General features: G+C 46.9%; 1 protein-coding gene across 1 annotated transcript in view; it reads left to right on the plus strand.

Moving 5' to 3' along the window:
- Positions 1-6,979: 6,979 nt before the first annotated feature.
- Positions 6,980-16,301, plus strand: part of SLC9A4 (solute carrier family 9, subfamily A (NHE4, cation proton antiporter 4), member 4) — a 78,213-nt gene continuing 68,891 nt past the window's right edge. The window contains 2 exon segments of the mRNA XM_006761124.2: positions 6,980-7,728; positions 12,725-13,188. Coding sequence (XP_006761187.2) covers positions 7,476-7,728; positions 12,725-13,188 — 717 coding nt within the window. The 5' untranslated portion in view covers positions 6,980-7,475.

Genomic DNA, 16,301 nt, shown 5'->3' on the forward strand with positions numbered 1-16,301 from the left:
GACACATATGTAATATCTTAATCAATAAAAATATATTAAAAAAAGATTTAATTTTTTAAAAAAAGAACAAAAGATTCAGACAGGCTGAAAGTAAAGGGGTGGAAAAAATTTTCATGTAAATGGAAACAAAAAAAGCAGCTCAGGTAGCAATATTTATATATGACAAAATAGACTTCAAAATAAAAGCCATAATGAGAGACAAATGAGGTCACTATATAATACTAAAGGAATTTATCCGACAACAGGATATAACCCTGGAAAACATACATGCACCCAATTTAGGAGCACTTAAGTATATAAAGAAAAATCTTGGTGGACTTTAAAAGAGAGATTGAGGCCAATACCAACATAGTAAGGAACTTTAACACTGCACTATCATCAATGGACAGATCTTTCAGACAAAAAAATTACAAGGAAACAGCAACTTTAAATGACATGCTAGATCAGATAGATTTAATTGATATTTACAGAATATTTCATTCCAAAGCAGAAAAATATACATTATTCTCAAGTGCACATGGAACATTCTTAAAGATAGGCCACATGTAAGGACACAAAACAAGTCTTAACAAATTCAAGAAGATTGAAATTATATCAAGCATCTCGGATCACAATGGCATGAAACTAGAGATCAACTACAATTTAAAAAGCTCAAAATCATCCAAACACATAGAGGCTAAATAGCATGCTATTAAACAATGAATGGGTTACCAATAACTGCAAGGAAGATATCAAAAATTACCTGGAAAAAAGATGAAAATGAACACACCGCAACACAAAATCTGTGGGCCATAGTAAAAGCAGTTCTGAGTTTATAGCATTACAAGCATACCGCAAGAAGCAGAAAAAACCTTCAAATAAATATCTAACCCTACACCTGAAAGAACAACAAGAAAAGCCCATAGAAATAGAAGGAAGGAATAATAAAGATCAGAGCAGAAATAACTGGCACAGAGACTACGAAAACAATACAAAACATCAATGAAATCAAGAGCTGGTTTTGTTTTTTTTTTTGAAAAGATAAACAAGATTGATGAACCATTAGCCAGACTCATCAAAAAACAATGAGAGGACCCAAATAAATAAAATCAGAAACAAAAGTGGAGCAGTAACAATTGATACCACAGAAATACAAATGTTTTTTCAAGTTCATCCATGGTATAGCACATATTAGCTCTTCCCTTTGTGTATGGATAGTTCACATTTTATTTGACCATTCAACAAGTGATGACCATTTGGATTGTTTTCACTTTTTGGCTGTTATGAATGATGCTTCTAAAAGTAATCATGTACAGCTTTTCAAAAGAATATGTTTTCATTTCTCTTGGAGATATATATATATATTGTAGAGACCTGGTGCACGAAATTCGTGCACTTGGGAGGGGGGATTACCCCAGCCTGGCCTGTGCCCTCTCATAGTGCAGGAGCTCCACAGTCAATTGCCCCCAAGAGGTAGGCCCCGCCCATCCATCCGGGGCTCCTAGATGGATTGCCCCAAAGAGGTAGGCCAGAGCTAGGAGCTCCAACCCCGTGGCGTGCATGCAGGGCTGAGGGAAGCCTGGTGAAAGCCACCTGGAGTGGCCTCTGGGGCCCTGCCCCCACCCAGGATGCACATACAGGGTTTCAGGAAGCCCGCCTCTGCTGTGCGTGCAGCCATCTTTGATGGCGTGAGAGCATCATGCATGAGGGCATGATGACTACTTAGCCTTTTATTAGTAAGGATAAAAATTGTTGGGACATGTTAATTCTTTGTTTAATATTTTGAGAAACAGACAAAATGGACCATTTTAGATTTGCGCTAGCATTTGAGAGTCCCACTACATTCTTGCCATGATTGGCGGGATTGGTATTGCCTGCCTTTTTGTTAATTTGCTTGTCTAGCATTCCCATGAGTGTAAAGTGATATCTCACTATTTTGATTGGCATCTCCCTAATGACTATTGATGTTGAGCTTTTTTATCATGTGTTTATTGACTGTGTATATTTTTTAAGAAATGTCATTTTAGATTCTTTATTCACTTTTTAATTGACCTATTTATCATTTGATTATTGAGTTGTAAGAGTTCTTTTTTTCTTTAAATCTTTATTGTTGAGCTTATTACAGATGTATCTCTTTTTTCCCCCCATTGCCCCCCTGCACCTGGTTCCTGCCCCACCCCAGGCCTTCGCCACCCTATTGTTTGTGTCTATAGGTAATGCTGGTATGCATATAAGATCTTTGTTTAATCTTCCCACTCCCCCAACCCCCTTCCCTCTGAGAATAATCAGTCTATTCAATTTCCATGCCTCTGATTCTATTTTATTCACAGTTTATTCTGTCCATTAGATTTCTTATTAGATCATTTTGATTTTTAGATTCAATTATTGATAGGTATGTATTTGTTGCAATTTTGTTGTTAATGTTTTTTATCTTTTTCCTTTTCTTCTTCTTCCTCTTCTTAAAGAATACCCTTCAACATTTCATATAATACTGGTTTGGTGGTGATAAACTCCTTTAGCTTTTTCTTATCTGTGAAGCTCTTTATCTGACCTTCAATTCTAAATGATAGCTTTGCTGGGTAAAGTAATCTTGGTTGTAGGTTCTTGCTATTCATCACTTTGAATATTTCTTGCCCACTCCCTTCTGGCCTTCATAGTTTCTGTTGAGAAATCAGCTGACTGTCATATGAGCATTCCCTTGTAGGTAACTAACTGCTTTTCTCTTGCTGCTTTTAAGATTCTCTCCTTGTCTTTAACTTTTACCATTTTAATTATGATGTGTCTTGATATAATCTTCTTTGGGTTCCTCTTGTTTGGGATTCTCTGTGCTTCCTGGACTTGTAAGTCTATTTCTTTCACCAGGTAGGGGGAGTTTTCTGGCATTATATCTTCAAATAGGTTTTCAGTCTCTCTCTCTCTTCTTCTTCTGGCACCCCCAGAATACAAACACTGGTACGCTTGAAGTTGTCCCAGAGGCTCCTTACACTATCTTCAGATTTTTTTTATTCTCTTTTCTTTTTGCTCTTCTGGTTGGGTGTTTTTGCTTCCTTGTATTTCAAATCATTGATTTGATTCTCGAGATCCTCATTTTGAAAATCCTAACTTAACTCTGGTGCTGTGTCACATATAGAATTTTTTTGATATTTGCAACCATAGTAAAACAAAGATTTATATTTTTGATATTTATTTTATATATTTAAATGTCATTTAACAAAGAAAAACCAACCAAAAAAATGAGTTCATGTGTCAGAGGTGTCATGGGTTTGCCATCACTGCTACAGGGCCTAGTGGCTCAGCCTCCTCAGTCACTTGAGCTGAGAGTTCTAGAAGTACCCCTTTGTGGACTGTGAGCACAGTCTTGTTTTAGTTGAGCCTTGATTACTGTTGGTGTCACTGGGAGGAATTGACTTCCAGGCCAATTGGCTGTGAGGACCAGCTGTCACTACAGTGGGAGAGCTGCTGTGCAGGAGACACCCCTATGGAGCAGGACTTGCTTCAGTGGAGCTTTAGTGCTCACTGAGTCTGCCTCTTGAATGTCATGTATGGATGTGTAGAGTTGTAATCTGGTATGGTCTGACACTGACCACTGGGTACACTGGCTTTTGGGTCTCCAGGAAAGTGCAAAGTCAGCCACTGCCTGGGGCCACCCAGCAGGAGCTACAGAGAGATCCACGGATTCCTCTTCTTTGTATCAGATTTGGAAATGCCCAGGAGAGGCCCAGCTGTAAAGCAAGGCAGGATGCTGCTGGTGCCAGATCTTGGACCTTTTATTGATAGGTTTGGGGCTTCGTGACCCAGCTGCAGCTTGTTTGAGAGATTATAGCCTGAGTAAAGATAGGCCATTTATATGCAAAAGCCACTACACACTATTTATGTGGGGTTGTAAATTGGATGAGGCAGGGTCTTAGGGAATCACAGGGCGGAGCAAACAGAAATGGCTGCCAGTCAGCCATACACCAGGGAGGTCCCAGCATAGGAACAATGCTCCCTGTGAGTACCTCCATCTGAGAGAAAGCCACCTCCACGTTCCTGCCCTGATTCCAGATAATTCAGTTCCTCCTCATATGTATCTGTGTCCCCCAGAGCCTCATCCTGTTGCTAGAGCTCAGAGGAAGCAGAATCTTGTAAGTTCAGTTCATGGTGCTGGCCTTTTAAGAGGAACAGCTGGGTCTCCAGCAGCATCTGTGTCACTGAGCAACAATCTGTACTGTTTTTTATAGCCTGTAGTTCTTACTGCCCATAGGGACTTCTCTTCCCAGCTCTGGGACCCTGGGATGGGGGTCTGGTGTGGAGCTGGGACCCCTTGCTCCTCTGGGGAGCCTCCACAGAGACAATATCCCTCCAGATTAAAATTGCAGCACACATGGGTGCTGAAGCAGTCCATTACGTGCCTCCGCACTTCCACACCTCCTACCCATCTCAATGCACTTTCTTATTTACCTCTCTAGTTGTAGGACTTCCATTCAGCCAGCTTTTAAGCGGTTCTGGATGATGATTATTCTGTGTTTTAGCTGTAATGTTGATGTGGTTGTGGGAGGCAGCGAATACAAGCATTTACCTATACCACCATCTTCAAATCTCTCATGAGTTTTTTATACATCCAGCATATAAATCCCTTATCACATATAAACTTTTTTTATGTGGGTGTGGTTTTTACTTCCTTAATTATATAGTTTGGATCAAAAGTATTTTATTTTGATTTATCTATTTTTTTCTTTTATTGGTTGTGGTTTTGTTGTGTATGAGAAAGGTTTTGCCTAATCCATTTGTGAGCTTTTAATTCTATTTTATTACTAAGAAGTTGCAGCTAGATACTAGCCTTCTTTAACCCTTCCTGACTCAAATTTTCAATGATTTTTATTGAGTTTGTTGAGGGAGAATTGTCTGCACTCACTAGTCTAAACTAAGAAAAGAAATATAAACCATCCTGCAGTTTGATATGAAGAGGTGTTGAGGTAGTGACAATGAATATAAATTCTCATCTTCTATTGAGCACTCTTTTTCTTAAAGTATGTTTTCATTGATTTTAGAGAGAAAGGGAGAGGGAGAGGGAGATAGAAACATCAATGAGATAGAAACATCATCAATCAGGTGCCTCCTGTACGTCCCTTCCTGAGGATCAAGCCTGCAATCTGGGCATGTGCCCTGACCCAGGAATCAAACTGGGGTCCTCTTGGCTCCTGGGTTGATGTTTAACCACTGAGCCATGCCAGCTGGGCTGTTGAGCAGAGAGCTCTGTCATTGCCACAGAGTTTTTATTTCTCATACTAGAGGCCCAGTACACAAAAATTTGTGCACTTGTGTGGGGGGTCCCTCAGTCCGGCCTGTGCCCTCTCTCAGTCTGGGACCCCTCGGGGGATGTCCACCTGCTGGCTTAGGCCTGCTCCCCAGGGGGACAAGACCTAAGCTGGCAGTAAGAAATTCCTCTGGCAGCCCAGGAGCCCTTGGAGGATTTCCACTTGCCAATGGGGAGCAGGCCTAAGCTGCAGTTGGACATCCTTAGCACTGCTGAGGAGGCAGGAGAGGCTCCCACCACCACTGCTGTACTAGCAGCCGTCAGCCTGGCTTGTGGCTGAGCAGGGCTCCACCTGTGGGAATGCACTGACCACCAGTGGGCAGCTCCTGCATTGAGCATCTGCCCCCTGGTGGTCAATGTGTGTCACAGTGACAAGTCATTCCCAGTCATTCTGATGTTAGAGTCAATTTGCATATTACCCTTTTATTATATAGGATAGAGGCCTGGTGCACGGGTGAGGGCCAGCTGATTTTCTCTGAAAGGTGTCCCGAATCAGGGTGGGGGTCCCCACTGGGGTGCCTGGCCAGCCTGGGTGAGGGGCTGATGGCTGTTTGAAGTCTGGTCAAGCCCCCCAGTGGGGACCCTCACCCCATGGGGGTGTGGCCAGCCTGGGTAAGGGGCTGAGGGCCGTTTTCAGGCTGGCCATGGCCAGGCTGGAAGAAGTATCTGGGATTTACTTAACTTCTATAATTGAAACTTTGTTGCCTTCGTCCCACTCAAAGCCTGGGTTGCCCCCTGCAACCCTTGTTCCCAGCCCCTCCTTGAGTGGAGGCCAGGGCGGCTGGAAGCAGGTACCTGGGGTTTATTTATCTTCTATTATTGAAACTTAGTAGCCTTGAGCTGAGCTTAGGGCTGGCCAGGGCAGGTGGGAAGCTTAGCTTCCTCCATCGCCAGGGCAACCCCAGCCTCCTGCTCACTCCAGCTCCGTGGCCACCACCATCTTTGTGATGGAGTGAGGGTTAATTTGCATATTACTCTTTTATTAGATAGGATAGAATAAGAAATGTGTTTCAAAATAATAAAATTTAACATTCAGTGCCAGATAGTGTGCCTGTCTCATCTCGTTTACACTCCTAGTCATTCCATCAGGTAGCTATTATTAACCTCCCCTTCTCATATGAGGACACCTTGAAAGGTGAGTAATCGGCATGGTCACCTGGCTGATGTAGAGCTAGGAGTGAATCCATGGGATTCATCTCGACATCCTTTCATAACCTCTGTTGTGCTGCTTTTTTGGAACAAATAGGCCTTAATAACAAAATCCTTTACATTGAACATTCAGACGTGCCATGGAGTTTCTCAAAACTGGGTTTTTACATGTGTTCATGGAGCTTGTTCTTCAGCTTGTTGCTTTTTTTTAGTGCTATGTAAAATTTACAGAGAACTGGAACTTTCTTTCTTTGAATCACTGCTCATGGAATCCAGTAATGAGTCATACCTCCTCTTTTTCCTCCTCGTTATAGAGACCATCTGCCCTGGGTGCCAGGACCTCCTGGTTTATACCGGGTCTGGCATGTATGGGTAGCTTTTCTTACTCTCAGAAGGGCCCTGGTTCAGATGAAGGTCACATGGTTGCCTGAGAGGTTTGTCACTGAAACGCCAAGGGGCCTATGGTGGCTGCCCACTAGGTGTCAGCAGTGTAACCCCTAGTGAGCACTCAGGGAAGTCCAATCAGGGAGTGTAATTAGTGGATCCAGAGCTACCTGCAGCCGAGCCACTCAGCACAGCGACAGAGAGAGTCAGGAGGAGAGAAGGGGCAGGTGCGAGGCAGCAGCCCTCGCTGGGAGCGGGGAGAGGAGGACCCCTCCTGCAGGACTCCAGCTACGTCTGGAAGGAGCCCGAGGCATCCTTGTCAATTTTCATTCTCAGGACCAAGCCCGTGTGCCGTGCCATGCAGTGAGAAACAGCTTTGCGCGAAGAGGGATTTTCCCTTCCCAGATGCACTCCTCACCAGCCAGGTAAAGTCACACAGATGCTCCCAGGGGAACAGAGCTGCTGAATGACTGTGTGCGAGGCAGAAGTGAGCTGCCTAAAAAGAATCTCATCGAGGCCATTTGAGAGCATCTGCACTCAGGACTCAAGGCCACACTCGGACCCTTGCTGGGCCCGTGGACTGTGCTCGTGTCCTGCTCACCGGCGGACGCCTGTGCTCAGGACCCTTGAGGCAGGGCCCAGCGTGAGGGGCGGGAGGAGGCCCAGCATGGGTTTCCAGGCACCAGGGCCGCTCAGTCCTTGGCAGTGGCTGTTGCTGCTAGTGGCCCTCAAGGGTTCCAAAGCAACGTCTGATTTGAACAAACCCACGGATTCCATGGCCCAGCAGGAGCCTGGGGCTGGGTTTGCTGCTTCGGGCCCGGCTCTGGGTGAGATCACTGTCTTTGCACTGGACTATGACTACGTGCAAGTCCCCTATGAAGTCACCCTCTGGATCCTTCTAGCTTCCCTCGCAAAAATAGGTGAGTCCCCCCACCTGGGCTGTGCACGTCTCCCACATGAGAGGCTGAGTGTGGCCACGCCTGGGATGGGAGCTGAGTGGGTGTACTGCAGTGCTGTCACGTCAGCTCTGCCCTTGATTCCAGGGGGCACCAGCTCCGTGCAGCCACTGGGGCTCAGGCCTGTGTGTTGGCATGTAAAGTGTACCTTCGGTGCTGGGTTGTTTGGATTTCTCCTCGTTTCGGTGTGACAACCATGTGACATTAGTTGGTGTGCAGCAACCTCAAGGTTCTGTGCTTTAAAAATCACTGCAGAGTGAGGCATGCAGACCTCAGGATGATGGCCAATGGGAATTCACGAATCACATAAAGATTCTCTGTAAAACATTCTCCCTTCATTCTTGGCCCCGTAGCCAGGGGCTTCAGCAGCGGCTCCCACTGTTAATTCTGTAACAGTGGGGTGTGCTCCTCGCAAACTGGCAGAGAGCAACTCTTAGGTGCTTCAGTGACAGGAATGGGGACACAGGAGATTAGATCTGTAGGTAGAATATAGATCTACACAGGAGCCTAATGCAGCCAGTGGGGCACCCATGCTTTCCTTTGTGAAATAAAGTGAATTCAAGTTGATGGATTAAATGCTAATCAAGGTTCTTTGTGCCAAACCCAATGTGATGGTTTACGCTCTGTGACCATTTAATTCCAAATGCCACCCCCTTTCTCCTTCAAACCAGCTACTGAGAGCCAAGGCCAGGCTCAGTTGGTTGAAGCGTCATCCCAGCACCAAAAGGTTGTGGGTTCGAATCTGGTCAGAGCACATACCTAAGCTGAAGGTTCTATCTCCAATCAAGTCGAGTATGGGAGACAACTGATCACTGTTTCTCTGCCACATCTCTCTCTCTCTCTCTCTTTCTCTTTCTCTCTCTCTCTCTCAAATCCTCAGGTGATGACTAAAAAATTTTTTTAATAAAACCAGCTTATTCAAAAGTGGAAAACTGATACAAGTATTTCAATTACTTTGTATAACATATCCTTTGCCAAGGTTATGAAATTTGTCATTTGAATAAATTGCTTTATTAGAAACTATGGTGCCCATTTATATTAACCGCAAGGCTGGGTGGGAAATGGGGTTGAGCCATGAGATCTTCCAGCTAATTCCTTGGCATCAGGACTGAGGGCTCTGTCTCTTCACCTGCCCCCCGGGGATGTTGGGGGAACAGTGTATTAGTCAGGTGCTCCTTCATAATTGCCATTCCTTCTGAGCTAGTGAGGTATGGAGACTAAATGGAGTTGTCACCCTGAAGAACTCTTGTGTGATCTGTCAAATGGTTAAGTTATACAAAGGGTTTCACATCATCTCTAAGAAGTGCTCACATAAGAATCGCTTTCTGAAGGGGGGATAGGCTCAGCGTAGAGCTGAGGGCCCAGCGCCTCTCAGGCAGCCACATGGACTGAGAACATTCAGGGTGGTTGGTGGGTTTTAAATGCTCCTTTGTACACATGGGAGGGATGCTGAGGCTGTTCTGGGTCAGGAACTAGATCTGCCCGGGACTGGCTAGCAACTGTGTCTTTCTACATATCAGCTTGTTGGTCTGTGAAACTATTTTTAAAAACTTTTCGGTGCAAATAAGGATTTTATAATATAAAAGAGGCTTATGCTCTATGTCAGTAAACATCGCAATGCAGGAAGGATGTCTTTTATCCAGTTTGATGTTAGCATAAAGCAGATTGCTCTCTACAGGTAGCATATGTGCCCAGGCTCACTGTCTAGAAGTGTAGAGTGTTGTGGTGTTTTAAATGTTCTTGATTTTCAAAGGGATATAATTCAATGTACTTTAGAAAAAGAAAATAGCTTAAGTAGGTTTTCAGGTGGATCATGCGCATTCAAGTACAATTTTATATTTGCTAGTCTTCCAGAATTCAGATTATTTTTACATTGTACATGAAAAGAAGGCATGTTTATTGAATACATACTAGGTGCCAATTACTGGGCTTGTAGATTTCTATATGGTGGTTCATTCACCAGGGGCGGGGGCGGGGGCAGAGGTGGGGAGACATAAAACTTTAAGGCAAGAAACCAATACAGGCTTTCTTAGATTCTACATTATGAAATTTGAGTTAAGATACAATTAATAATCATTATTATTATTCATTATTTCATTTACCATTCTAGCAGACCACATTCATTGAGTGCTAGGCAATGTGTGGAAATGACTGTGGTCCCTGGCCTCAGGGACTTCGCTGCATGGGGAAGACAGGTGGATCCAGTGCTGCCTGGCAGGCCTCTGACAGGAAACATCACAACTCTCCCCAGTACTTCTGATCTCATTATTTATTTATTTATTTATTTAAACATGTTTTTATGGATTTTAGAGAAGAGGAAGGGAGAAGGACAGAGAGAAACATCAACGAGAGAGAGAAACATTGATTGGCTGCCCTTGCATACCCCCTACTGGGGATGGAGACTGCAATCCAGGCATGTGCCCTGACAGGGAATCGAACTGGTAACTTCCTGGTGCCCCCCAGAGGATACCCAACCAACTGGGCCACACTGGCCCGGGCTCCCCAATCCTTTTAAAAACACCAACTATGCAAGTTGAAAAGAATGATACTATAGAACAAAAATAATACAAAGTCACCTCAGACTTGCTGTTTATCTTTTATTTCAGTTCTGCTTCTTGTAAGTTTACAGAAGGATGTCCTGAATCATTGGGCAGAATGGAAAGGGGGACTCTCTGACTTGTAGGTAGGACATTGTTATTTAAGTTTCAGTCCCTGAAACTAAAAATCCTCCAGTGACTGACTCTATTGTTATCATGAAAGGGAGAAAGCTCTGGAGTGATGGGCAGGCAGCACTGCCTTCCAGGGCCCTGCATGCAGGCGCCTCCCCAGGGGCTGGGTGGGTGCATGCGCTGAGGGTGGGGCATGCCACACTCATCACAGGGCACTGGAGCCCGGAAAGCAGGGCCAAACTGGGGCGGCAAAAGCCTAATAACACTGCATATGGGCTCGTCTGCCTCTTTTACATTCAAAAAGTCCAATGTGGTTGAAGACAGCACCACAAGAAGAAGAGGAGGAGGAAGGGTAGGAGGGAATGGGAGGAGAAAGTTCTCTTCAGAAACAGAGAGAGCAGGATTTTAGGAGACCTTACGCTGGTGTTAAAGCCAGTGGACTAAGTGTGTGGTCTGGGATAATGTCTCTTGATGCGAATGCGCCATTGCATTAACCAGCCTGCTATAGTGAATGGAGGAGTTCAAAGTTATGGTCAGGGAAACACACATGCTCCCTGGATGGCTGACCCTAAGAAATTCCAAAGGAGACATTCAATGGCTCCCCATGGTCTATGGAAGAAAAGCTACACCCCTTAACCTTGAATTCAAGGCCCCCATCATTTGGCTCAAAATCATCAGAGCATCTTTTTCCAATGCTCTTCCCAATTCCAGATTTGCCCCAACCAGGTGGGTGCCCTCAATGTATTAATCATATCTGGCTGGGCCATTCCTGTCTCTCTATTTTCTCTTGGCATTCTCCCAGCCTGAAATGTCTTCCATTTCATCTATGTAAGTCATAAGCATTCTCCAACAGCCTGTTCAGCTTCTACTTACTATGTAACATCTTCTCTCACCAACATGCAGCCTGCTCACCCATTCCCTTACACACGTAATTCTCCCAGCAGGCCGCGGGCCACTGTGCAGAAGACATCTGGGTGGGCGCATTGGCAGGTATAAAGATGTCTACCATTCTGCCTGAGTCTGAGGAGTTCAGAGTTTAGTGGGTGAGGTAAGAATGCACACAGACACAGTAGAAAGGGGTCATTGTTGTCAGACCGGGACATACGACATAATCATTCAGGGGAAGACATATTATCTCTTTTTGGAAGAGATCAGGAAAAGCTTAACCTCAAAGATTGAGCAGGATCAGAAAAATTTGAATGAAAGACAATCCAGGCAGCAACAACAAGGTAGGGAGATGAGAGGGGCCACAGGGTGCGAAGGCGTGTGGCTGGCTGTGGGGCGCTGATTCGGAGAGAGCCCCAGGGTGATGCGCTACGCTCTGGCTGCCCATCCTGTCTGCTGGCGCTCGAGGTGTGTTTAGTTGTATACTTACACATTTTCTTGTTTTTTTGTTCTTATTTGTTAATATCTTATTTCTAAAATGTTGTCAACAGTTGGAATTGTAGAAAATATGTTTGGTCCTCTACCCCCCAGTACTTCCAGTTAGCAGGGATGCTTAACAAAAACCCTCAGTTTCAAATCCATGAGATGTGTGTGTACCTTCACAGTCCCAGGTGGGGAATGGGGCATCATATACACGTGGTGTAAGGAAGTCCTCTTGCAGCAGGAGAGGGTGAGCTGGCGGTTTGAGGGTGAGAAAGAAGTTCAGGAGGACAAGGCAGTAATTCGAGAAGAAAGGGGCAGTTCTGAGCAAAGGCTGTGGCTGTGAGGTTGGAGAGAAGGGGATGGGCTGCAGGGGCAGCTAAAGAGAGACGTTACTGATGAAATAGGCATCTGACTAAATAAAGGGGCAAAAGTAATGGGGGGTCATGAGAATGCGACCTGATTTCCCCTTAAGTGACTGACTGAATGGCAATGTCATGGATTAAATAAGGGGGAAAATAAAGAACTTTTAAGTTTTGTTTCTTTGTTTGGTGGAGAGGGAAGTGGGATGAGGTCAGTTTGGAACAAGCTGAGGTTCAGGCGACAGAAAAGACTCTGCATGAGCCTTAAGGGCAGTTTTGGGTGAGCACAGACAGGTCCACCCACTTCTCTCCTCTTCAATCCAGTGCTCAGTCCTGTAAAATGGGGGAGCAGGAAGGAGGAAGCGGGGACTGCTGCCTAGAACACTGATTTCGCAGCCCGTGCTGGGCTGCATGTGAAGCATGTGGTCCCGTGTCAGCCCCACCGCGCCCAGGTCCTGCCGCACAGAGTGCAGCCAGCTGGCCCCGGAGCCCTCTGCGTGGCTTTAGAGCCCTTGCACGTGTCTCGGTAGCAAACAGCTAACTGTGGCCTCTGCTCTTCCCCAGGCTTCCACCTCCACCACCGGCTGCCAGGCCTCATGCCGGAAAGCTGCCTGCTCATCATTGTGGGGGCTCTGGTGGGGGCCATCATTTTTGGCACCGACCACAAATCGCCTCCGGTCATGGACTCCAACATCTATTTCCTGTACCTCCTCCCTCCCATTGTCCTGGAGAGCGGCTACTTCATGCCCACTCGGCCCTTCTTTGAGAATATTGGCTCCATCCTGTGGTGGGCAGGCCTGGGGGCCCTGGTCAACGCCATGGGCATCGGCCTCTCCCTCTACCTCATCTGCCAGATCAAGGCCTTTGGCCTCAGCGATGTCAACCTGCTTCAGAACCTGCTGTTCGGCAGCCTGATCTCCGCCGTGGACCCGGTGGCCGTGCTGGCTGTGTTCGAGGAGGCGCGCGTGAACGAGCCGCTGTACATGATGATCTTCGGGGAGGCCCTCCTCAATGACGGCATCAGTGTGGTGAGATGGCCGGGGCACGTCCCCGGAGCAGGGGCTCTGGTGGGCAGGCGACAGGAGACTGTGTCCAGGGCTAATGGAGAGGGCTGAGCAGGCCTAAGCCAGGGCAGGACAGAGATGGGCTTTCGTCAATGCAGGTGGCCCAAGTTTAGGTGACATTCCTTAGGATAATTGCTCACTAACACTGCTTGCCATTCAGTTCCCAACTAGCTTCTTTTTTATTTTTTAATATATTTTTATTGATTTCAGAGAGGAAGGAAAAGGGAGAGGTAGAAACATCAATGATGAAAGAGAATCATTGATCGGCTGCGTCCTGCATGCCCCCCACTGGGGATCTAGCCTGCAGCCCAGGCATGTGCCCTTGACCAGAAATCAAACCATGACCTCCTGGTTCATACAGGTTGGGCCCAACTAGCTTCTTTAAAGAGCGGAAAAGGAGAGAGAACAAATCATTCTGTAGTTAAACTCAGTGTATCACTTTGCAAACAGAAACTTGCTACAGGTTCTTCTGGGATTGCTCACCACAGGCTCACAGTAGGCTCCGTGTGCTGAGTGCCTTGTCACGCTGCATGAGACGTGACGGTGATAAGAGAGGTGACAGGGGGCTGTGAATACGTGTTCCTTATTGTCAGTCAGGACCGCATGACACTTGGAAAATGTGAAAGCAGGGCTTTGCTTAGGATCCCTTTGAGAGGAGCCGAGGACTGAAGGCTAGCTCATGCATCGAGGCCCAGAGATGGCTGTGGCTACGGGTGCTAGAATATTCTGGACTAGCCCTCCCATTGCTATCTCATTACATTACTGAAAATTTTCACTAGTTGTTAGTCTGAGATGTTGTTGTATACTTTGATACACTTTTCTTATTTTAAAAGTTATAGCACATCACATAAGTAAAACTAGAATCCATTTTCAGTGTGAAAAGTCAAACCATACAAAAGGCACCAAGCCTCCAGTGCCCTCTTCTCACCCTTGATGAGACAACCCAATACACATGTAGATACATGTTATCTTACATGCATTGGGTGAGATTATGTTATATTTTTGCTTTCACATGTTCTAGGTAGTGACATTTCTGGGTTAAAAAGTAGGTGCATTAAAAATTGTAAAAGATGCTGCTGTTTTAATCACCACCTCTTTATCCGATTGATGAGGGAGGGACCCCACTCCTGTCAGGGAGTGGCAGGTAATCCTGGCCAGATGAGCTCAATAAAGCCCAGGAGGAGGGTGCGCACACACGCAGGGCTACGGGCACATGCAGGGCCACGGGCACACACACATGGTCACAGGCACACATGCATGGTCATAGGCACACACGCAGGGCCACAGGCACATAGGCAGGGCTACAGGCACACACACATGGTCACAGGCACACACACAGGGCCACAGGCACACACACAGATGGTCACAGGTACATATGCATGGTCATAGGCACACACACATGGTCACAGGCACACACGCATGGTCATAGGCACACACGCAGGGCCACAGGCACACACACATGGTCACAAGCACACATGCATGGTCATAGGCACACACGCAGGGCCACAGGCACACATACATGGTCACATGCACACACACAGGGCCACAGGGAACACACACATGGTCACAGGCACACACACATGGTCACAGGCACACACACATGGTCACAGGCACACACGCAGGCCTACAGGCACACACACATGGTTACAGGCACACACACATGGTCACAGGCACACACACAAGGTCACAGGCACACACGCAGGCCTACAGGCACACACACATGGTCACAGGCACACACGCAGGGCCACAGGCACACAGGCAGGGCCACAGGGGGTGTGAGAGGCAAGCTGAGTAGTGCTGAGAGGAGGGAGCCTCCTGGCTTCCATGGACGATGAGGTTGGTTGTTTGAAGAAGTCCACCAGCTGGCGGGGGCTGGAACCCACTACTCAGGGAGGCACAGGAGCTGTGCCTGGTCCCCTTGATAGGAAGGTTATTGCTGGGGAATCTCATCCACAGGATCAGAGCGGGGAGGGCCTTTCGGTTACCCACTTGAGGCCCTCCCTGTTTTAGCACCTGTCAAGGAAGAATGCAATATTGGACATTAATGTTAGCTCTTACCCCATGGATGCAAATGTTTCTCAGAAAGTCTCTGTGGGCTTACATTCCTTCAGACAGTGCAATGAGCATGTCTCCTGGTGTCGCATCAACAAGGGCATGTTTTCTTCATGCGTCCCAGCCTATGAGCAGAGGTGCCCCTGCCAGCATGCGCCTGCGGGGCGTGGCAGTACCTTTCCAGTGGCTGTGGGTCATTAATGTTTCTCATGCTGCAAATTAGCTTTCTTCTTTGGGGGTTGCCAGATTTAAAACAATACAGGACACCCAATTAAATTTGAATTTCATAGAAACTACAGATAATTTTTATAAGTATGTCACAAATATTGAGTGTTGTCAATTTTTCTTGGGGACCACGTATTGTTTTTATATTTAACTAGAGGCCTGGTGCTCGAAATTAATGCATGGGGGGGGGTCCCCTCAGCCCAGCCTGCACCCTCTCCAATCCGGGACCCCTCAGGGGATGTCCAACTGCCAGCAGTCGGACATCCCCCTCAAAATCCAGGACCACTGGTCTTTCACAATCCAGGATGACTGGCTCCTAACTGCTCACCTGCCTGCCTGCCTGGTCACCCCCAACTGCCCCCCCACCAGCATGGTCACCCGTCACTGGTCCCCCTGCCAGCCTGGTTGCTGCCAACTGCCCCCCCTGCTGGCCTGGTTGCCCCACGCAGCCTGCTGTTCAGTGGATTGGTCACCCCTCACTGCCCCCATCCCTGCCGACCTGGTTTCCCCATGGAGCCTGCTGTTCAGTCGTTTGGTCGTCCCTCACTAATCTCCCTGATGGCCTGGTTGCCCCACTTAACCAGTTTGGTCGTTCATTTGGTTGTTTCAGATGTGAAGGCTCTTGGCTCTTTATATATATACTAGAGGCCCGGTGCACAAAAATTTGTGCACTCAGGGGGGAGGGGGGAACCTCAGCCTGGCCTGTGCCCTCTCGCAGTCTGGGACCCCTCGGGAGATAACGACCTGCTGGCTTAGGCCTGCTCCCAGGTGGCAGAGGGCAGGCCCAATCCCTAGGTGCA

Source organism: Myotis davidii, unplaced genomic scaffold, assembly GCF_000327345.1.
Source record: "Myotis davidii unplaced genomic scaffold, ASM32734v1 scaffold296, whole genome shotgun sequence".
NCBI lineage: Eukaryota > Metazoa > Chordata > Mammalia > Chiroptera > Vespertilionidae > Myotis > Myotis davidii.